Here is a 25,146-nt window from a genome sequence, read left to right on the forward strand (position 1 = left end):
TGTGCTATATTCAAGCTATGACACCGATCAATAACCAAACACAATACGTTGATAAAGGTTTTGAAGCTAAATGAAGATATATTTTATTACAATATAGCAAAGAAATGAGGTATGAAAATGAAATGATAGATGTAATAAGTATGAAATCAAATAGATGGATGACAATTTGATGGAGATGATGTGATGATATGAAAGCGATGTGACAATATATAATTAAATCAATTAATTATCAATACTTTACCAAACCGCTACCACATCAGACAATCTCACAGATAGGTTGCAACCATCACAGTCATACAGGCAACTAATAATTAACTAACTAACTAATCACAATCCAGACGTGTGGAAGAAAGCCAAAAGAGTGTTCTTGATATTCAACAAAACTGTAAGGTTGTTCTAATATTGTTAATTTGTCTCTTCTTGAAATTGTTCTGATTTCACAATATTCACAAACAGATCAATTGTTTTTCAATGTTCTGATATTAAAATAAGCAAATGATTCTTCACAGGTAACTTATAAATCAGGCAAATGTTCAGTTTCTAATAGTGTCAATCTATGAGTGTATAGCCTAAAGTAGTTGGCTTGTTAAAGCCCAGCCTCCAACGGCTCATTCACTTTAAAGAAAGAAAATGATTTTGTTATAATATGATAATCATACGAATATAACTCTATCTATATTCGAACTCACTCAATATGTTTACTAAATGAGTAAATATTATTTTACTTTAACAAATCAATTTATTAATGTTGATTAATATTGCTTTACTTTGTAGATATGAAATAATAATGCTTTATAGCAAGAAAAGGTTATTTTCTTTACAACAAGAATATATTACACAATTAATTTCATTATCTGATTAATTAATTGAGAATCAAAATTTAAAGTGATATTATGATATTGATATCAAAACACAATCGTAATTATAATCACAACATATTATTCAAAAATCTCACCAGAGCGAACAGATTATTGAAATCACAAATTAAGTCTACACAAGACTTTAATCACACTCTACACAAGAGTTAACACAAAACGTGTTTCAGCTCGAACTTTGAGCACTACAAAGTCTACACAAGACTTTAATCCAACTCTACACAAGAGTTAAAACAAATGAGCCTAAAAGACTCCGCTGTGGTTATCGCTTAGAGACTATGAGCCTAAAAGACTCCGCTGCCTGGTCTCTTTGAGACTATGAGCCTTGAGACTATCAGTCTTTTGACCCCGCTGAGTGGTCTGAAGAAACTGCTCAAAACTCTGGCATTTATAGTCAAAAATCAAACAAACGACGCAAAATTCTACCCACACAAACGGATGTTAGTCATATCAGTAAACAATTCAAATTCAATAAAAACTCCCCCCAGATTCCACAATCATGGACAACAACAACCCATCCTGATACCGGACATCCTCATATCAAGAATAAATAATTTCGTCAACCCCATAGTTACGAGATATCAATCAAGGCATACCATAACAAAGTCACTCCCGTAGAATACGGGGATCCTACTTTGCTTATAAGTTTACGGAGAAAACAAGATTGATGCCTTTCTCACAATAACACCCAAGTTTAATTCAAACTTCCGGCCATAGGTGCATGATCTGATACGACCTGTATCAACAAAAGAAGGGTTGTTCCGGAGGGATTACAATAACAACTAATACTACGACGACGTACATCCCGTCGTGAACTGCCGCCTACACGGAAGCATTTCGTTCCACTCTCTTACTCATACATCCTTACACAAACATACACACACACAAACACACACACACACACACACACACACACACAAGCGCGCACAAACACATACACATGGGCATAAAAGCAGGGGGAGTTGTAGAGTTATAAGGATCATGTGACCGTACAAGAATCGTACTTACATAGCTTTATTTAATGCTTGAATTGGAGAAGGTATGAAAGTACATTTACCTCTGTTTGTCTATGTTTTGTCTGCAAATATCGTCTAACATACGCAGGAGAGTGAATTCGAGAAAACAATGAAAACAAAAATACATTACTAAAAACCAGGTCGACGGGAGAGAAATATTAGGCTCGTCCTCTTTCTATTTAAAATCTTGGATTGGCATTGTTTTTGGTTGTTGGCTGAAAAAGGGGTTTGAGACCGAAACGTTCAGTCTTTGGTATTTTGTTCTATTTTAAAACTGTTATATTTATTTTTGTTTATTATACTTTATTTTCATTATTTTTTTTCCACTTTCAGTTGTAAATACTTTGGAGTCTCGCCTCCCGAAAGAAGAAGTGATTCAGACTTCGATATTGCATCAATGTTTCACATGTTAGCAAATGTTCCAGTAATCAGGTACTGTTATGATTGTCATTATTTTGGGACAAGTTGAATCGTATTCAATGGAAAAAGGAAGAAAAGTTGTGACATCAAACCATCTACTCTTCATGTTCCTGAATCCTTAGGAGTATGCATGTATCCAGTCTTTCGGAGTACTAATAATAGTAGAGTTACCGCCTAGTGAAAAAAACTCGAGTTGTTTCACATTCGTGTAAAAGTTTATTTTACTTCACAGTTGGTAAGATTGATATCTGTAAAAAACATTTGATCGATTGGAATTCGAATTACTCGTAAATTATCGATATTTTATAACATCTTTAAGAATATAAAAACTTTATTAAATGTTAAACAAATCACATGTACACTTTTGTTAAAATTACCTTCGATTTGTATGAGTTATTGCCCTTATTTTGATTTTTAGATGAATAAAAACATTCCTCTTATTAAAATAGCATGCACGGTCAGCTATAGTAAACATGTAATACTTGCAACTTTTCGATATTTTATAATATCTTTAAGAACGTAAAAACTGTATTATAATATGTTAAACACATTAGAGGTACACTTTAAAAAACCATTCCTTTCGATTTGTACGAATTATTGCCCTTGATTTTATTTTTAGATGAATAAATATGTTTCTCTTTATGAAATAACTTGCAAATCATACTTTATCTTCTAATACCCAAATAATAAAATTGACTGTTTTGGATGTCAGTAACAAACAAATAAAATTAAAGCCAAAATACACAATATTTGATTGAGTTATCGCCCATTACGGTAGAGAAACTGAATAGTGCAACAACTCAACTTATTTCACATTCATGTGTATTGTTTTTCTTCAAAGTAAGATCGATTCCTTCAAAAAAAGGTGGCCGATCGGGATTTCAATTCGACCACTCCAAGGTCATCCAGAGGTAACTCAAGTTCTAGGACAGCTACATTTAACATTTAATTCTTCTACACTTTTGATACTATTATGCATTTTAGATAAGGAAAAGAAAACTTTATTTTTTAAAAACTAATTCATAGACACAGTTTTGGGGAAATTCCATTCAATTTGTTTGAGCTATAACTTGCGTATCATGCTTCATTTAATACAAATCAAAGAATAGTTTTTAAATTATTTGGATTTCAATCACAAGCGTATAAAGTAATAAGTAAGACTAACAATATGTGACAAACTAATCATCCTTTAAAGACTAATACTACGGATCAAGTAATAGCCCATTGAGAACAGCCATATCACGAAAAAAAGGGTTTAAAAAGACTACAATGTAACTGAGAAGTAGAACATTGTAAGCACAAGCAGAGCTTCTTTGAGAAAACGTCTTATATTTTGGATAAACCTGAGCGGTGATCTAAAAGAATATTTAAGTATGTTTCATTAACCTTTCCACCTGTTTTATCATCTTGAGGATTACCCAATGGATACACATAGTCGGATCTCCTTAAATGGATGGTGGATTAGAGTCAGTGTCTCCAATATGATTTCTATTTACTTTATTGTGTATCAGGAAAAACATATTTGACAAAATGTATGAGGAAAAGTGCTTTACTAAGAATCTCAAAGACTGAATCCAGCACCTAGAGTAGATGCTGGTTTGGACCGATATGTCCCTCTGTCTCTAAAAGAAAGCAGGAAAAGAAAAACGAGGTCATAGCAGTCGGCTTCGTGTGATTGATTTGGTCAAAATTTCAAGGGACTGGCAACATTTTTGTATGAATGCAGACAAAAAGGGAACTCTTCAATTACCTGTCTTGCATGCTTGTGACGAAAAAAGTCAAAGAGGGAAAAGTACTCTATATCACATTTGGAGAGCATCTTTATAATGGGATTTACGTCGGACAATGAAAGCATGAAAAAGAAGACACTCCCATATTGGTCCATATTTTGCAAGGCCTTCAAACACAATCATCCAGACTTAAACAGATCTGGAGACGCTGATGTTTTTTGTCATCCTCTTAGCAAATCAGCATTATATCATTGCACCAAATCCAGCAGCTAATATTTGCATTAAATAATTTAAAAAGTCGAAGAAAGTAAGTTATCTTAACAGTATTGTCACACATTTTGCCCAAGATACTTGCAAATTTCTTGTATTGTTTCATGCATTTACGGGTTCTGTCATCAGCACATCTTCTTTCAAGTTTATAGGGAAGCGGTCATGTCCTTAGTTGTCTTGGTTTAGTCATGTTTCCGGCCATGAGACATTGGCAAAAACCACGATGCAATGAACTTTGGAGGGAGGTAGAATGAGAGGACTGCAAACACGGTTCTGGGTGGATAGTATAAAGGAATGAACAAGGATAGATATCCCAACAACTGATGAGGAAATCTGACGACAGACCTTGATGGAGGGCCCTTACTGTTGTCATCTCTCATGTCTCATCTACGACCACCCCACCCCGCGCAGAAGAATAAGGTGAGGTGGGGTGAAGTTCACGTTGTATCATCCTTACCAAAGTCCCACTGTCTCCTGTTATTCACGAATTACCAAATATCGTGGATGATCCATTACAGATATCTCAACGACTCTATTTGACTATTTGTATGCCAACTACTGCCAACTCTACAAAGGTGAAGCTAATGAACACAATATTGATCTCGTATGGATGAACATTTTCATCCACAAAACAGGAGACGTTGACAAAAACCTTCAAACAATTGATGCTCTGCATCAGCACTTTGAAAGGAGTGTCTTTCAAGCGAGTATTTGGGCGACAGCCAATTAGTCATTGATGTCTCACCATATCCAAATAACGCGATTGGAAGGAAGATAACGATTGACTGATTCATGTTTTAACCACGCTGCTTGAAGCCAAAGCTGTCTTCCATATTAATAGGATGTTCCGCTTTCCGATGCAAATGCACAAAGGCAACATTGGACTGCACCCTGTTTTGTAAATGTCAATATGCAAATTAAACATTTCTCTTATACGAGATTTGAAATCTTGGCCATTTCTTTCCTTACCCGTACATTATTTCCTTTTGAACCATTGTTACTAACCAATAATTTATTGGTGGCTGTTAAGCCTGGTTCTTGAACAATATAAATTGTTTTAAATATGAAAACGTTGTTTTGAATAACTCCGTCGAATTATATTTTGTTCAATATATTTATGATTTATTAAATGATTATTCTGTTCCGAAACTTTTGCTGTAGGGGATATCATTTACATACAATCTCCCCTGAATAGATGGATTATGTCATTAAAAAGCTCAGATCTATGTCTAGTACTAGATACCATATATTACACAAGGAATAGATGTATAATAATAATAATAATAATAATAATAATAATAATAATAATAATAATAATAATATAATAATAATAATAATAATAATAATATAATAATAATAATAATAATATAAATAATCTTTATTGTCCAAATAGGCAATTATTGTTAGGTTACAACTCTTGTAATAGGCGAAAAAAGTAATTAAAATAGTGGTAATAATGATGATAATAATACTGATAGTAATGATGATATAATAATAAATAATAATATAATAATAATAATAATAATAATAATAATAATAATAATAATAATAATAATAATAATAATAATAATAATAATAATAATAATAATAATAATAATAATAATAATAATAATAATAAGAAGAAGAAGAAGAAGAAGAAGAAGAAGAAGAAGAGAAGAAGAAAGAAGAAGAAGAAGAAGAAGAAGAAGAAGAAGAAGAAGAAGAAGAAGAAGAAGAAGAAGAAGAAGAAGAAGAAGAAGAAGAAGAAGAAGAAGAAGAAGAAGAAGAAGAAGAAGAAGAAGAAGAAGAAGAAGAAGAAGAATTCGGTTTTATGCCAGAAGCTAAATAATATAAGATTTTGGATTTAGTTCATATGATGATTTCTTGGGGAGGGTGACAATAATTACTATACGTACGAAAAGCTACACATTTATATATCTGAATATTTCAATTTGAAATTTTCTTATCAGCATCTGGTTAAAATCTTAAATTATTTCAGATGCTTTTGTTAGTTAAATGAATGTATCCAATAAACGGCAGCAATAGGAGAGAAAAGTGTGGTGTAAAAAAAAACAACTGGTTCATATTTCATTGGAAGTGCCATATCACTCTTCCGGAGGACTAAATACACACCTTATGTAATTCATCTTCTGGTGTCAGTGATTTATTTTATTTTCTAGTCTAAATATACGCCATTAATAGAGATAATCCAACCTCGCTCTTTCACGTCCAGTAATCCTAAGAATCGGCCTATATTATATCCTGTTACGAAAATAATTATCCCATATTTATGTATCGTATTCATTAACCTATTCCGAAGAACTAGTTACATACATTACCTCGAGGATTGAGGAACCAAAAGAGTAGAATTGTTTGAAGTCACGACTTTCCTTTCCTATTCACTTTACGTAATATTTATTACATATATATACATCACCGCCAAACCAACATAATAACGGAAGTAAAGATACAAGAATAACAACAATGACCCCAAGATAGAATAATCATTCTACGGACATAGTATGCCGACTGAAGACGTGGATGTAAGCCACAGATACATGTGTTTCGGCCATTTAAGTCAGTGAATCCATTTATATTTTATATTAGCTCTAACCAACGTTATCGAGCACTCTCGTAACAACAAGTACCCACCAACACTCATATATATATATATATATATATATATATATATATATATATATATATATATATATACTAATAATATAATAGAAGTTGAAACTATTGTAAAACAAAATGAAAACGATCTTACTATCACGCTGGTGAAGTTACGAGAAATTAATCTTTATCAAACAAAGTCAAGGGAACTGGAAACTGATTTTAATTGACATGGCAATTTATTGTGCAACTCTGTGATCTTGTCGTATGGCACTCGCTTAGAATCGGAAGGTCCTGGGTTCGAGCCTTGCTCAGCGCATAGTTGAGTCCTTGGAAACGGCTCTTTACCCGCATTCTCTCACTGTACTCAGGTGTAAAATGAGTGGCTGGGCAATAACAGCGTTGTCTCTGTCGGTAAATATTTGTAATTTCGCTTAACAGGCGTCATGTTTCGTTCTCCATGTTATGTGTTGCTGCAGGTCAGGGACCCTTTGTAAAGCGCTTTGAGCACGTTTAATGAAGATTGCACTAAACAAAGGCTAAATTATTTGGGTGGGAAAAGGAGGGGGGAGGGGGGGGGGGGGTGAGGCGATGTTATTTAAATGTGATTTTTTTCTTACCTTTTCAGAAATAAGATTTATTTTCCCCAATAAAACCATTAAAACTTTATACGGATCTCATACTTTTATTTTAAGAAAGAGTTTAATTTGAAGCATTTAACACACACCGTTTTGAAGAGTTAGATCACAAGTGATTATATTTTCTGCTCAAATCAGTATTTTGTTTCCGATATTTAAAAAAAATATTAAATTGAGAAACTAGTAGCAACACCAGTGTAAGATAAAGATATGAACAGGTCTGTAAGAAAATGTCAAGAGAAAGCAAGAAAGAAAAATACAAGAAAAAAAAAATCCCACAAAATCGGTAATCAGGAGGTCTGAGGTTCGATGCCAAGTCGAAGGAGACTGATTTTCTGGGATGGTTTTTTCTTGTATTTTTCTTTCTTCTTTTTTTTTCTAGCACCATTCCATACACAGAAATTCAGATCTTTTTCGGATATTTTATAACTCTCCTATCAATCTTTACATGTACATTTAAACCGGAGGGGGTGGAGGTTTATTGAAATATATACGAGTGCTTCGTCAATGGAGCAGAAATAGAAAAGCCTGACTTAGGGATTATTTTATTCATTTATTTATTTTGGTGTCAGTTTTTTTTATTGATATTTGATATTTTGATATTTTATCTTCAGGTATTTTGTGTCACGTATCATGCAATTCCAGTTTCAAAAGGCACTTTGTAAAGTCGCAAATCATAAGGGACCTCTTCATCACTGTAACATCTACGGCAAGAAAGCTGCTGGGAGACGTCTCAGGTGGGTTTAAACAGTTAAATAGGGAAGAAAATGATGATCTCAGAAAACTGGTTTCGATATTGTTGGAGTGTATAACTACTCTTTCGAAGGAGTGAATACATACTTGGTGTAAATGATCTTCTGGTTTCAGAATGGTGGTATCTTATTTTCTAGTCTAAATATGATGGTCGTAAATAAAGATCATCATCATCGCGCTCTTACGTCCCACAATCCTATGAATCTGCCAATACATCCTGCTACTGAAATAGTTGTGTCACCTTTATGAAATCTATTATTTTATTAGTGCTCGGAAGGGCTGGTTACATACACACTCCCAAAGGAACGAGATAAGTTGAGGTCTGATGCCTTGACTTTTCTATAGCAAGCTGTCGCGATCCTTTGAAGTAATGGCAGGCGAAGACAGGAAAAGGGAAGTCAGAGAAGCCCCAACTGATGTTCAAGCCGGCGTGGTGCCTCTATCTTAATATATATAGGTAAAGGTCCTGGCGACCCGACAGGTAAGTGGTAGTAGATGTAGTGGCATATTAGATATCAAGATTTCAGGTTCATAACATGGATAGAAAATTCCACCGGTGAGCTGAATTTTTAAAATAAATAACTCAAATGAGTAGCCTCACACAATAACCTGTTAACACATAATTGAATGAATATTATAATAGTATTAATTATAGTTAAAAGTTAGACTTCCGATGAGTCAATTTTCATTCTCGCTTTTTGTGTCACTCGATCTACTTTCCTCCCTTTTCTTTAGCGTAGTGATCGGGCTGACAAATTCTTCTTGATTGGGGCGTTGATCGTTGAGTTTCTTAATACCTTTGCTTCCCGGCTTTTCATATGCCCACACTGATGGAAGGTTGGCAGATGAAGGTTTTGATTGGCATAGTCTCTTGTATAGATATTTGGTTGATCAGATCATTGGTTAATCAGATCCTTGTTCACACAGGATATTCCCGCTAAATATATTGTTAAGTTCTGGTCACAAAAGTCTTAGACTCAGTCTTGGGCCATGACTTACTTAACTTAATGCCGATCGCCTCCTTAATCTACGGACTGGGGTGCTTTGGCAGCTTCTCTGATTTATTGAGTTCTATTCATCGATGGCGGTCTGCTGCGATGGATCTCAAGTATTCCAAATCCTTTTCGCATATCAGTTCTTGTGTGTTTATCGAGGCGCTTGAGGTCTTTATTTACTGTAGAGTATATGCTTGTAGGTCTGTCTCTGTGTTTGATATATCCGCTTGGTGTAAAAAATAGCGCCATCGCATTACTTGCTGGAATATTTCTGTCTCACCTTAAAATGTGACCGAATAGTCTCCATTTTGTTTCCAAAGTGAATCGATAGCGGTGATTCTTCGCATTTTATGTACAACGATTTGTTATTTTGGTTGGGTAGTGGATATTTAGAAATCTCCGGAGCTGTTTCCTATGGAAGGTATATAGTTTATGTTCATTGCTTTTTGTTAATGCCTATGTTCCACAGTTGTAGATAAGTTGATTTAATAAGACTATTATTTAACTTTCCTTTCCAGTCTCCTGTTTCTAAGCCATATGTGGGTCCAATTAAAGATCTCATCGTTTTTGCCATTTTCCAATCTTGTTCGTCTTCATTAGATCGGTTTTATCGGCGTTTACGTAAAGAATGTATTTCTCTAATGTTTCTTTACGACTTTTACGATGAGATCTTTTAAAATGACGAAATCAATGTCGTCTGCATATAATATTTCCGATGGAAGGATGGATTTAGATACCTTTTGAGGGGCAGGGAAAACGGTGCATACTTCCTTTAGTGCATGCTCCAGGTACACAACGAACAAAACAGGACTGAGACTCTTGGAGGTGTTCCAATATTACTTAACAACGGTATTTGGGTTGTTGCTTCGGTCACTTTGGTGTTTAATCATGTTTCACTGAGTAGGAAGATCACTAGTCTACTTTCATCATCCGTTATCACTGTGTTCAATATGTTCAGAAGGGCATGGCGATTTATGATGTCAAGGGCCGCTGACATGTCTACCCCAGTGATGGTGATATTAATTTTCTCGGATAGAGTTTTCGCGGTCAGCCATTTATGCGTCCACACATCTGCGGTGCATCTTTCTTGACTAAACCCACTTTTCTGGGTGATAAGTACGTTTCTATGAGTGGGCGTTGTACTACGTGCTTTATGGTGGAGATTAAATATTAGTGTTAATGCTCCATCCTCTCGGGCGTTATACATAGTCAGCTTCTACACCTATAGATAGAATCGTCATATTAATTTATTAATATAATAGAGGTCAGCAATTCCTGTGATTTTCCCGTTACGTACTAAATGATAATAATAACGGCAACAATTAATGGCTCGTATAGCTGTCTAAAAATATTACTTTCACAACAAAAGTGATAATGAATAAGAATAAACAAATTCCTGTCCCACTTCAAAAAGCTTATAGCAATACTAGAGTGAGAGACGAGGCGTCCACGCTAACATTTCAGCTACAGGATGTGTGCCTAGCTACAATGGTTAGCGAACCGCCATGCCCATATATAGATATATGAAAGATTTTATCAAGTATTTTTATGAAATAAGTAGTTGCCTCGCTGCCTTCAAATTGTGGTAATTTTATATCTTCCCTGAGAAAATTTCTCGCGCTTGCTACAGATGCTGACAGAACTTGACATGCTAATTTTATATTCATCTTGTTTTTCTCAAAACTAACACGTTTTCCTTTTAAAACTCATATGTCAATCCTTTTGTTGGCAACTGTGGCATCCAGTGACCACTCTCATGTACAGTATCTTCTCTCAAAACAAACTTAGTGTTTGGTCATTTCTTGCTTTGTTTACAGCTTCTGCTTGGTGAAAGCTTTCCAATGTTTTAATTCGACGGTCCTATTTCGTATGTGATGAGGTGTTTTGTTTCGTTGTGTTTTGAATTGTTATTCTGAGTTGCTTTTGTTTTGTTGACAATGTCTCCAAATCTTTGTCGTGAATACGGCAAAATTTCCTATTAATTTGTTATGACGCCGGTTGTGTTCTAGGCGACTTTAGGTATTGCTGACCGAGTATGTGTCCACAACAAGTCTGGTGTTTGTGAGTGGCGTGTGTTGTTTTGTTGTTCTATGAGTTGGTCAAGCGCTTGTTGGTATTTAATGCGACATACAGGATCGTTCACTATTCTGCCAATGTTTATTTTTTACTTTTTCTCGTTTGATTGTTTCCTGTGCCATAATGTGGTTTAATGTGAAAGATGTTTTGACGAATATATGGCCACTTGATAAAAGCGTGCCACCATATTATGATCTTGCATTTATAAGTGCCTTTTTAGGTCGCTTTTGACAGAGTATAGATAGTATGCGCTTAGCTAAGAAGCTCAGAACATTGCCATCCAGAAGTATAACGAACCAGCACACAAAACTATGTGTAACCTTGAACGTTAAAAGTCTGGTTATACAGTTTGTGAGAATTACTCATAAACATGGATGGCAAAAAACAATAACAAAGACCCAAGTGACGTCAATTTCGTACTATCTATATATAGATAGAATGTGCTTGGCTAAGAAGCTCAAAACATTGCCATCCGGAAGTATAACGGACCATCTAACAAAACTGTGTGTATCCATGAACGTTTATAGTCAGGTTAATACAGCTTAGTGAGCATTACTCATAAACGCGGATGGCAAAAAAACAATAACAAAGACCTGAGTGACGTCAACTAAGAACTATCTATAGTCAATAGACAGAACAAAGATGACGTCACTCTGGTCTTTTTTATTGTTTTTTTTGCCATCTGCGTTTATGAGTAATTCTCACCAAACGGTATTAACCAGACTATAAACGTTTAGGTTACACATAGATTTGTGTGTTTGGTCTGTCATATTTCCGGATGGCAATGTTTTGAGCTTCTCAGCCAAGCGCATAATCTATAGATAGTTCGAAGATGACGTCACTCAGGTCTTTGTTATTGTTTTTTGCCATTCGCGTTTGTGAGTAATACTCACTGAACTATATTAACCAGACTATAAACGTTCATGGATACACAATGCGCTTGGCTAAGAAGCTCATAACATTGCCATCCGGAAGTATAACGGACCAACACACAAAACTGTGTGTATCCATGAACGTTTATAGTCGGGTTAATACAGTTCAGTGAGCATTACTCACAAACGCGGATTGCAAAAAACAATAACAAAGACCTGAGTGACGTCATCTTCGAACTATCTTATGACGCCGAGTTAACCACGCCTCTCGGTCAGTGGTCTTAACGTAAACAATGGTAGTGATTAATGAACATAGCGAACATGGGATGTGTCTAAGTAAAATACCCACTGTTCTACTGCTTGATCAATAGAACCAACACAGAAAACTACATGCTATTATAAACGTTTATAGATAGAACTAAAATGACGTGACTCAACTCTTTGGCATTGTTTTTAGCCAAAAGTAGTTTTCATTAAATTGTATTTATCTGACTATAAACGGTAAAGATTACACATGGTTTTTTGAGTGGTACGTTTTTTTTCGGCTCGGGAAATATTGTGAGCTCTTTGGCTAAACAAAATTGTCATGATTCTAAATCTCGCACTGTTGCCTGACGTTTAAACTAATCAAGATCCGGAAGTACTGGGTTACTGTAATGTTGGTATATCTTAATGTGCTCTCTGACCCTTATCCACAGGGAAATGATGGAATTAGGATCGTCCAAACCATGGCCTGAAGCAATGTATAAACTGACTGGACAGAGAAATATGGATGCTGGACCTTTATTGGAGTACTATCAACCACTGTATGAATTTTTGAAGAAAGAAAACAAAGACGAAGACTTAATCGGCTGGGAGGAACATTGCCCAGGTATTTCTCATTGAAACTTTCTCAATTTTTTTTTTGGTCACGATTTCCAACTGTCTTTTCAACGAATTTGGAGAAATTATAACGGCACTTTACAGGCTTTACTACGTGTCTTATGTAGCTACTCTGAGTTGTTATAAAGCACACTATTTGGAATGCACTTGATTTAAATACCCCCCCAAAAAAATAATTCTGAAACTAGAAATACTTTCAAAAATTCAGTTGATAGAGAACTCCATGACTTGAAATACATCCACGATGAATAAGATTTCTCTTTCTCCCTTTTTAAAGGTCTGTAGTGCAAAAATAGTTTTTCTCCAAATTGACCTAATGTTTGTATATATATATATGTATGTATATACGAAGTTGAGTATCCATTCATGAATCTGATCGTTCCTTTTTAATTAACCCACCTGTCCACCCAGAAGTGATTAGGTAGAGGGTCTGTTTGATCTAGCGGAAGAACTTTGCGATAGACCAGCGCCATATCCAAAGGGTAGCAAACAATTGCTATTGTCCGCTTCACGCTATAACGACCGGGATAAACTCCGGATCCATGGACCTAATGGCTCTGAAGGACAACTAATACTTTTTTTTTTACAAGAAAGAATCACACACAGTAAGAACAGAGAGCAAGGCTTTTAATACTTCTCCTCTCACATCCGGCATTTAGAGTATTCTTTTAGAATCACCCTGTACATGGTTGAAATTCATCAAATGCGAATTAATATTCCCACAGCGAATTTTGTTTGACTCACACCTATCCTCTTACCTCCCTTCCTTCGAGTCAAGAAAAAATAGAAGAGAATCGTTGATGAAATACAATGTCATTATTAATGAATCAACTGATTTTGTTGTTGTTCATTGTTGTTGTAGTTGTTGCTGCTGTTGTGAGGATGGTGATGGCGATGCTGATGATGATGGCGATGATGATAATGATGGCGATGAAGATGACGATGGTGATGAAGATGATGATAATATAATAATAATGATAATAATAATAATGATGATAATAATAATAATAATAATAATAATAATAATAATAATAATAATAATAATAATAATAATAATAATAATAATTGTTATTATTATTATTTTATTTTTGTTGTTGTTGTTGTTGTTGTTGACATTGATATTGTTTATGAGACTGTTGTTGTTTTAATGAGAAAAATGCGAAATTGCCGATGGATAATGCATTGCACTTACACTCGGAAAAATGTTTTAAGTAAGGAGCTATCAGCTTAGCTTTAACCAGTGGAATGCCAAGCTCTAGACAAACTCGTATTTAAACAAGTTTGGCCAGAAACTCGTCCTTCAAATATCGATCGATGTAAATGACCCTCACCTTGGCAAAAACTATTAATCACGATGTCTTGATTAAAGTCCCAGGCTTGAGAGTTATTGCCAAGATAAGGGTCAATTAAATAAAAGTTTCTTCAGAGTACGGCAGTTAACTGGTTAATACTTAAGAAAATATATTAACCCTTGTTACTCAGTTTTTGCCGTTGCATTGCACCAGATGGCTATGACAATTTTCTCACCTAAGACAAATTTGCCATTTGTCAATTGAGCTAATAAATAGATTTAATATACAGTTTTTGACCATTGGATTTTCGGACCGAGGGTGAGGCCGACCTTGCGAAGGCTTTCTCCGAGGTTACGAAATATTCAATATTGGTCAAAAACTGTATTATATACAGTTTCCAATTTAAATGATTATTAAAATCAATAGATATAAAGTCTCAAATTATTAGATAGAATCTTCACAGAAGACGAGATAAGCAGCCGATTTAAAGTATCCCCCTTCCCCCCCCCCCCTTCCCCCCCCCCTCCCCCAAAAAAGAAAAAAATCCCATTGTTGCGCATTACCTACTCCCCTTTGTTTGCATTATTTAAATGACTTAACACGATCAATACAAGTTCAGTTCGGTGCAGAGGCACGGACATTTATTTAAGAGGTGAGGTCAGGAGTCATTTTTTTTTTATCAATGACTACTATTTTGTTCGCCTTCGATATAAATTGTTTAAATCAATAACATTGTTAAAGTCATAAGTGGTCTTTTAAACTTGACCTGTTTATTCCTAATAAAGACTGCAGAAGAGGTGTTATGATATTATTTATGTTTCGATAAGTATCAATGTAATTAGTAATACAAGTATTATATTCCTTTATTTTTGCTATAGATTCCCTGGTCTAGAGCTGATGGAGCTAGAGAGGGGAAGAAAAGTAACGTAAATGATTTCGTAGGAAAGATCACTAGGACCTATCGGCATTTCCTTCTATGAGACTAACTTTGTTCGGTTTTATCATGGTTTAGTAATTCGTTTATAATATATATAAATATATAGGGGACGAGAAAAAAACCCCGGAAAAAAACATATGACGCTGTTTCAATAAAAGTAGATATAGGAAACATTCGAAATATTTCAGGCAACTGGAGCAAAGCCTTTAAATTACTGCTTGCCAAATTTGAATAAAAATCCTTTATTGATTTAATTAAAAAAAAAACAAACTATGCCGGTGATACCAAAGTCGTTTAAAAACCACGATATCATGTTTGTATTTTTGGGGTGTGATTGTGTGTCTCTCCAGTTTTCGGGTTCGGTGGTTACGCCTGTCCGAGCTATCTAATCATTTCGGCCGAGCGGCCCGGTCTTCGTCCTGTTTTTCTGTTAGGATCTGCTTCCTTAGCCTTTGGTCAACCAAGACCTACCCATAAAGCAGAGGAGCACTCTGGATTTTTTTTTCAGCGTTTTCTTCGCTTAGACGATTGTATTCCAATACTAACGAGCTCCATCTGCCAGAGTTTGAAATTAGAGTTGTCTCTCTCCTAGACTGACTGCCTTCCAAGGCTCACGAGCTCAATAAACCCGGGATTTGTTCCATAGCTGGGAGGCCGGCGCATGGGCACTAGGGCGTGTTCCACACGACGGTGGACCTACTTGCTGCATGTTAATGGGGACAGACTCTCCTCTCTTTCCCCAGGAAAATCATATAACATTGTTAAAAGAAGAACGTATTCCAGACTTTGTATCACTTTATCCCGATCGGTCGTTTGTTTTTCAATAAACGGGAAACTTCTCACAGTATATCACTACCCTGTTTTACTTTTTAGAGAAAATAAAATTTATAAATATGAATGGCCTCCAATGATTCCTGACTTGAATCCAATGGACTCCGGCATTATGTTCATGGTGTCCGAAATGGTTTATAAGGGTCGGACAATGATTTATACGGAGTCAGAGTTAAAAGAGTCAATTCAAAATGCATGGGATCAATTAATCACCATTCAAGACATAAGAAAATCAATTGGATCATGGAAAAAAATGCTACGCACAGTCATATATAATAAAATGGGGGATCGAGGGATCACATCAAAATTTGAGAATTGCATCAAAATTTTCGATAAGGCAAATTTGCGGTGTGTCTATCAAAACAATCGTCAAAATTATATTTTTCTATATATTTTCTTAAAAATCATGTACATACATTTCAATAGACCGGTAGGATTGTGCGTGAATTTCAGACTTGCATCTGTTATGGTCCGACGGTTATAGGCTTCTAAACTTTCCCGGAATTTTTTTCTCGCACCCTATATATTAATTTGAGAAAATTAAATATTAGATAAAAAAAAAATTAAAGATAAGTGTGAAATGAATGAATGCTACTACTGTATACTATATTTTTGGCTAGAAATTTAGCGTTAAATTTCTATTTTCTTTATTCTGTTATTTACCATCTACGAACTTGTAAGACTATGCCACTTATAGTCTGAAAACGGGTTTTATCTTGTTAAACATGTGGTTTTGATTAAATATTAGACTAAAGAAAATAAATTTGATTTAGAATAATCTCCTTCATTGAAAAAGAGTTTTTTGGTTTGTTTATTATTTTATTTTATTTTATTTTTTTTGGGTGTTTGTTTCGATTTGTCTGTGTTGTTGTTGTTGTTGTTGTTGTCAATTCCAAACACTTAACATGTAAAGTGCCGTACTGTTGTAAAACACGTTTTAAGCAGTGGCGTGGCGTGCTTACAGTATAAGATGGTGCCAGAGAATCAGAAGAAAATGACTTTAAATATGCTATATTTGTAAATACAAAAGAAAGAAAAAATATTAAAGAAAAGACTCAAAAAAGTAAGAAGCGGTATTTACCATTTCTCAGTTTTATTCTTTTTTTTTTAATGCTGTAATACATTTATTTTAAAAGATAGATGCGGTGCCAGGCACCAAATCAACCAATATAGCCACGCCCCTGGTTTTAAGATAATTGGCCAGAAAACTTGTTCTTGTAATATCGACTGATTAAAGTGGTTCTCATCTTGACAAAACCCCTCAAACCTGAGATTTTAATCAAGACCTCGCGAGCTGCCAGGTGTGATTTCTAAGATGAGGGTCATTTAAATCGATCGATACTTGAAGGTCGATATTCCGGCCAAATTTTAAATATGTATTTTTCCAGAGCACGCCAGGTAACTAATTAAACAACCTGATTTTTGTAAATGGGGCACAAAACTAAAAACTTCTCTACTCTAACAAAATATTTCTCTATTCTAACGACATACCAGATTAACATGGGTGGATATGTAGAAACATTATTACTCATCTGAACACTACGACAATTTCTGTTTTTGTAATTTGTATCGATTGTAAAGATTTAGTTCAATGTTTACCCATGGGGTAGCTTTCCGGTCTTTCTTTAACTTTGGATGTCTCACTCGCATTTTAGAATGCTTTGTATATTTGTTTTCATCTTTAAGAATCACTTCGTAATTTAACTAACAGTCACTAGTTTCACCCAACGTTGACGTTTCCTTCAATCAAGTCTGCTTCATGCTCATGCAGTGATTGATTAGGATAATTTTTGAGAGAAGATGCATTTCATAAGAATAGATGGATTAAGGGCTTTAATTGGTAACAATTTGTGATTTGTTCATTGATGTGCACGAAAGGTGTCAAGCGTTTGCCATAATTGTTAGCCATCAGCTCACAAGAAAAATATATTCTTGTCTATTTTGAAATCACTTCAAAGTCGCTTGCTGAAATGGATACGGGACCTCCGAGGTGTGAGGGTGTGAGTAAAGATCTTTTTTCTTGGGCAGAACTTTGCGCCGCCCACAAGGGGGTGGGGAGATGACTCAATCCAGGGATGTAAATGTCCGAAGGTGGTCTTTTACAACAAGACAATAAAGCCTCACTAACAAATAACAATTAACAAAAACAAAAGAAAGTCTCATTTGATATCCGTATGTATGAAAGGTATCGATACGTGAACGAAGTTGTTGCTTAAATTATTATAAACGATCGAGACACATCTGTTGAAGCTTGTTTGTAATCTTATCAATGTACAAATCAAGAACGAAGGGTCAAATGAGAACGCGGTAAAACATCAGCCATACACTCTATAGAAAATTACCCGCAATGTACCGACTGAAGTTTCCAAAATTAATGCACAAAAATAAATTCGGATAGGTTCAAACTTGCAGGGAGGGCATTTGAAACTTCGTTCCTGATGTGTGGATCGGTAAGATTACAACCAAGCTTCAACTGGTAAGTCTCGCTTGTTTATAATAATCTTACCTAAGTACAGTCATTCACTACGTACTATATGAGATTTCCTTGTATAAGGCACAATGTACTACATTCTGTTCCAAGGTGAGATATGTGCTATTGGTAGTCAATATTTATTAATATATTTTTTCTTTAAAAGTATGCCCTTCCGCCACGACAGCAAAATATATCGTTGCCTAGGCATTCCACGAAGGTATATTATAGATAATTCATCAAACAAGGTGTCTGGTGTAAACAGGAATCACCCATATTAACCAAGTGAGCAAATTGAGGGTTAATATTCTTGCCCAAGGAAAATAACGAAAATGCCTGAAGCGGGGCTCGAAACCGGGAGCATCCGCGTCACAATGCAATTTCTTAACCACTCGACCACTTCACCTCCTATTGAGAGTGCTAAAACGTACCAAAAATACCTTAAAGTCTTTCTGCAGTGTATAAAACGGATAATAGGTTCCATGTGACCCTGACTGAAAATAATGACGAATCATGAAGCCCAATGTGATTATATTATAGTCTTTTGCAAAAGAAACTAGAGTGGATGTTTTCGCTAATAGTTTGAAACTTGTCAAAACAAATGCATTGACATAAACATATTTTGAAACTAGACAAAACTGGCTTTCCTTTGGTGAATAATTTATTGAATTTGTGTAAACCATTGAAGAGTCAACTTCTTTGAGATACATACCACGTACCACTTTCGTTTCTGTAATAGGAGGTAATAACAAATACAAATTGTCTCGTTTATTTTTAAAATGACTGAAATTTATGCATATACATGATGTATTTGTTTTACGAATTCAAAGATTACAATTCAAGTCAATTCAATCTCTTTCCTAGGTTTATTTATTACAGCAACCAAGCAAGCACTAACCTCTCTTCGACCCAGAGAGTCATCAACAGCAATAGCCGGTTTTATTTAGTCAGTTTCTTTGTTAGAGCAATCCCTTCGACCCAGACATTTCTTCTTATCGGAGTTGGCGCTTGAGCTATTTTCAGATCTCATTCCTTCGCAGTCAAGTAGATCTGACCATCTCTTCCAACCAGGGATGAACCAAGATCCTCCTATTCATTATTATAATCAGTCATCATGCACATATTATAGATAGCTAGATAATCTCTAAATATCAATACAATTTTTAACAACAAAATTATCCTGAAATTCTCTCCCGACTCAAACCTGGATCGAAAAAATTGAGCAAGCCTCTTTGCACCTTTATATAACCCACAGCCAAACAGCCTTCATGACCTGGAAACATTTTGAAAACAAACAGATGTCGTTCGGATTAGATCCGAGTCTTGAAGTGCTACGTGTGGCCAATCTTGTTATACGGATGCGAAAGCTGGACTACAAATGCAGAACACAAAGAACATTGAAGCTTTGAATGTGGTGCTTGAGAAGGATGCAGAGAATATCGTATACTGCACACAAAACGAACGAAGAAGTGCTAAAAAAACATACCAACAAAGAAACTAATGCCCTAGAGTGATCGACAACTATCTTTTCGAACATAGTAAGGAAGATAAGAATGAATACCTGGCAAGTTGTGGAAAAATACCTGGTAAACGCGCCGGGAGACAAAGAAAAACACTCATAGACAACTGAAGGGCTTCACCAACCCTAACAATCAAGAGCTGTTTGAAAAGCAGAGACAGGAGGAATGGAGAGAGATAATTCATGCAGTATCCGAAGCCTGGACAGGCATGGAACCTAGAAGAAGAAGAAGAATAACCCACAATCATCCATTTTTACCTTCACATGAAAAAGTAATTTATGACTAACTTATAACTATCTCAACACAACAACACAAATCATTTAGAAAAACAATTTATGATCAAAATTTAAATTCCAATGCTAAAGAAACTAGAGTGTTTTGGCCTGTAAGGTAAACCGGAAGTGAATGGGTGATGGTTTACCGCGTTCTCATTTGGCACGTAGTGAATGATAGTACTGACGTAAGATTCCACCCATGCCTGTAGTTTACTGCTTTGGTCTGACACAACACCCCCCCCCCCCCCCCCCTCTTTTAGGCTAGACAAGTTTACCGTCAAATATATCTCGATTCAAAATGACCCTATACTTGTCAAAAACCTTCAAACTTGAGACCCTTTTGAAGTTTCCTTTTGAAACATTTGGTCATTTTAATCAATCAATATTTTAAATATAACTTTTCTTACCCAAGCGAAAAAAGGTCGTTGTTTTTTTTTTTTTTTCTCGTTGCACGACATATTGGTGTAAACCACAATCCAGATGCTTCCATACGGTGTGTAAACTGTTTGGAGGTGGTTCTGTAAATACCCCGTAAATCAAAAGAACGTGGAATTTTATTTGTGAAATCAAAAGAATTTAACACAGACCGAATTTCTTTGAAAACTTAAAACGGTCAATAATCAATTAAGAAGTCTGTATGATACATATTATTTTTATTTTTTTAATTAAAAAAAATAATTTTGGGAAAATCCCTCTTCTTTGCCGATTTATGTTTAAAGATGTCATGGTCAAGATTGCGTTATTTGCGACAGTTGTTTGACATGGTTACGAGGTCTTGAGAGTTTGAAACGGGCATTGATCAAGATGCCGGTACGTACATCTCAAGAGGCACAGATTTTATCAAGCTGAGAGAAAGCGAAGATTATTTCCTGATAAGGAAAACGTAATTGAAACTATTTAAACAATAATATATATATAGAGAGAGTAAATTCTAATAAATAAATAAATAAATTTCCTTTATTCATCCCACAGGGTATATTTGTCTCTAGGGTCTATTCGAACGGAAGACTGGATTAACCCGGGTGTGAGCCACAGTGCTGCGCCGCAAATGAGCTAGGGCGGTGTGACTTGCTCAAGGCCACACGGTGCAGCGGGTGGTCGAACTCGGTACCTTTCGGTTACGAAGCAAAGACCGTACCGCTGAGCCACACTGCCCCCAATCGCATGACACTTATCCAATTTTGTTAATAGGCCGGTCTGAGCACTTTAACATCAGTAATTTTCCTTGTATGACTTGTATTTAACTACGTGGATCCATTTTTATCGATGTGTACTTAATTACAGGTCTGATAACCAGAATTGTTGTGGTCTCAGTGTTGTAACGGAATTACCCTCAAACCAAGGCAGACGTCCATTACATCAATGTCTAATCACGTTCATAATCGGGACCAATAGTGTGATATCAAAATACTCGTTCCAATACCCTTGGAAGTATGAACCCAGTCCCCCAGTGGACTAGATACATACATTGTGCAACTGATCTACTAGTTCGAGAGTAATCTGCCGTACTCTGGAAAACTTCATATTTATAAGTTTGATCAGAACACTCGTCCTTCAAATATTTATAAATCGATCGATATTTGAGGGACGATTTTTCTGGCCGAATTTTTAATTATGGGGTTTTCCAGAGTACGGCAGTAATGGCAGCAAGAATCTGCCTATAGATAGTCTGCGCTTTCCTAAGAAGCTCACAACATTGCCACCCGGAAATATAACAGACCAACATACAAAATTATGTGTAACCTTGAACGTTTATAGTCTGGTAATACAGTTTAATGAGAATTACTCATAAACGCGGATGGCAAATAACAATAACAGAGGCCTGCGTGACGTCATCTTCGTTCTATCTATACATCCTGCTACTAAAATGGTTATGCCACCTTATGGTTCAAAATGTAACCTATTCATTCTTACTCATAGTCCGGAAGACTGGTTACACACTTCCAATCAGTCTTGAACAGGAAGAGAGGTGTGATGACACGACTTCTGCTTCCCACTGTGTTCCATTACAAGCCCTGGAAATATTTGCACGTCGTTAATAATGGTATGCTCTTAGGTTAATACTCACCAGATTTGGCGACCAGATCAAGCACTACCAACACAAATAACTTCGTGTAACCTTAAACTCTTGGTTAGAGAATTGAATGAGAACTTATCACCCAAAAATAACAAGAGATAATTGGATTCAGTTGTAGTGGCAACGGCGGCCATCTTGGTTCTAAACAAAGAAAATCAATACTTTTAATTCTTCAAGCTGGCTAAAACCTTTCATATGTCTTGTGATCAGAATGTATAAAAGTCAAAACAAGATCATATTTATAATGTTTTTATCCTCTGGATACACTTTTACGCTCGTCGGAGAAACATTTCATAAGGGCGTCCGCCATTGTTCCGATAGTTTAGAGCCAGTGTTACTAAGTTACCATGCGTCATTAGGAAGAAAGTGACGTTACGGCAATTGAATCCTATTGGATTCAGTAGTCTGATGTCACGCCGCCCGGCAACGGCGGCCATCTTGGTTCTAAACAAAGAAAATCATTACTTTTTATTCTTCATGCTGGCTAGAACTTTTCATATGCCTTGTGATCAGAATGTGTAAAAGTCAAAACATGTTCAAATTTATGTGTTTTTTTTCCTCTGGATACGCTTTTATGCTCGCTGGAGAAATATTTCATACGGGCGTCCGCCATTGTTCCGGTAGTTTAGAGCCAGTGTTACTAAGTTACCATGCGTCATTAGGAAGTAAGTGACGTTACGACTGTTGAAGAGTATTGATGTCAACTTTCTGAATGAACCAGTAGATATTTGACTAATCAAAAGATGGAATGTGTGACACACCTTCACACGTACATGGACAAATAAAGATAGAATGGCATTGACGTCACTCAGCTCTTTGTGAAAGTTTTTAGCCAGCCATTTTTATAAGTAGTTCTCACTAAATTGTAAAACAATCAGACTGAACGTTTTAGGCTACACATAGTTTTGTGTTGGTACATTATATACGACTTGCAGATAATATGAGTGGTTTTTTTTTTGACGAAACACTTCGCATCAATAGTTGGCTGTTTATAAACAATAACGTGAATGAAATCAACCTCTCTCTGATCATTAATGCTTTTATATTGCCAAATGGGTGATAAGTTATCACACGATTTTCTCAATCATAATATAAACGTTTAAGTTTACATATAGATAGTTTGCGCCTGGCTAAGAAGCTCATAACCTTGCCATCCGGAAGTATAACGGACCAACACAAAAAAAACTGTGTGTATCCATGAACGTTTATAGTCGGGTTAATACAGTTTGAGCGTTACTCATAAACGCGGATGGCAAAAAACAATAACAAAGACCTGAGTGACGTCATCTTCGAACTATCTATATATAGTTTTCTTTGTTGGTTCTATTGATGCTATGTGCTTAATGAAATTACTCATAACATCCACCAGCCGGATATAATGTAGCAACACACAAAACGGTGTGCAACCTTAAATATTTATAGCCTGATAGATACAATTGAGTGAGAACAACTCATAAAAATGGCTGGCTAAAAACAATAACAGAGAGCTGAGTGACGTTAATTTCGCTCTTTCTATAGATAGTATGCGCTTGGCTAAGAAGCTCACAGCATTGCCATCCGGAAGTATAACGAACCAACACACAAAACTCTGTGTAATCATGAACTTTTATAGTGTGGATAATTCAGTTAAGTGAGAATTACTCATAAACGTGGATGGCAAAAAACCATAACAAAGACCCGAGTGACGTCAACTTCATTCTATCTATAGATAGAGTGCGCTTGGCTAAGAAACTCACAACATTGCCATCCGGAAATACAACGGACCAACGCACAAATCTATGTGTAACCTTGTATAGTTACAGTATGATTTATACAGTTTATTGTGAATTACTGGATGAAAACAATAACAAAGACACGAGTGACGTCAACTTCGTTCTATCTCGAGAAGGAACAAAATTGACGTCACTCAGCTCTTTGTTATTGTTTTTAATGACGACTGTCCTAGAGGCTTGGTTATTTCCCATTCGACTATGTGTCATTACACGAGGAAATATTACTAGAGTCAAGTATTGTTACATTCGAAGCTGTTACTCTCCGCATTCAATTGCAGCATCTGACTATAGCTAGTTCGCTGTTGACGTCACTCAGGTCTTTGCTATTGTTTTTTGCCATCCACGTTTATGAGTAATACTCTTCAACAGTCGTAACGTCACTTCCCTCGTAATGACGCATGGTAACTTAGTAACTGGCTCTAAACTATCGGAACAATGACGGACGCCCTTATGAAATCTTTCTCCGACGAGCATAAAAGCGTATCCAGAGGGGAAAAAACATTATAAATTGATCATGTTTTGACTTTCACACATTCTGATCACAAGACATATGAAAAGTTCTAGCCAGCATGAAGAATAAAAAGTATTGATTTTCTTTGTTTAGAACCATGATGGCCGTCGTTGCTGGGCGACGTGACATCAGACCATAAACGATCGTGGTTACACAAAATTTTATGTGTTGGTCCGTTATACTTCCGGATGGCAATGTTGTGAGCTCCTTAGCCAAGCGCATACTATCTATAGTATGCGTGTTCTCAGAGTAAGATAAATAAATTGACAGCATCAACATTTATTGATGAATTTGAACATTTTTTTTAGCTCATTAAAGATCTACAACGAATATACCTTT

At 35.7% G+C, this 25,146-nt stretch overlaps 1 protein-coding gene and 1 long non-coding RNA gene across 2 annotated transcripts in view; one reads left to right on the top strand and one right to left on the bottom strand.

The window, feature by feature from the left end:
- Window positions 1-16,969, top strand: part of LOC144958671 (angiotensin-converting enzyme-like) — an 80,055-nt gene extending 63,086 nt beyond the window's left edge. Inside the window, exons 13-16 of the mRNA XM_078890797.1 lie at window positions 2,225-2,323; window positions 8,159-8,281; window positions 12,939-13,111; window positions 15,293-16,969. Of these exons, the coding sequence (XP_078746923.1) occupies window positions 2,225-2,323; window positions 8,159-8,281; window positions 12,939-13,111; window positions 15,293-15,306 (409 nt within the window). The 3' untranslated portion in view covers window positions 15,307-16,969. The remainder of the gene's footprint in view (window positions 1-2,224; window positions 2,324-8,158; window positions 8,282-12,938; window positions 13,112-15,292) is intronic.
- The window catches only part of LOC144958693 (uncharacterized), a 68,468-nt gene extending 46,020 nt beyond the window's left edge, over window positions 1-22,448 (bottom strand). The window contains exon 1 of the long non-coding RNA XR_013642500.1: window positions 22,362-22,448. This is a non-coding gene — a long non-coding RNA (uncharacterized LOC144958693). The remainder of the gene's footprint in view (window positions 1-22,361) is intronic.
- Window positions 22,449-25,146: the final 2,698 nt, after the last annotated feature.

This window comes from Berghia stephanieae, chromosome 1 (assembly GCF_034508935.2).
Source record: "Berghia stephanieae isolate SIO BIC M18660-M18661 chromosome 1, UCSD_Bste_1.3, whole genome shotgun sequence".
In the NCBI taxonomy this organism is placed as follows: domain Eukaryota; kingdom Metazoa; phylum Mollusca; class Gastropoda; order Nudibranchia; family Aeolidiidae; genus Berghia; species Berghia stephanieae.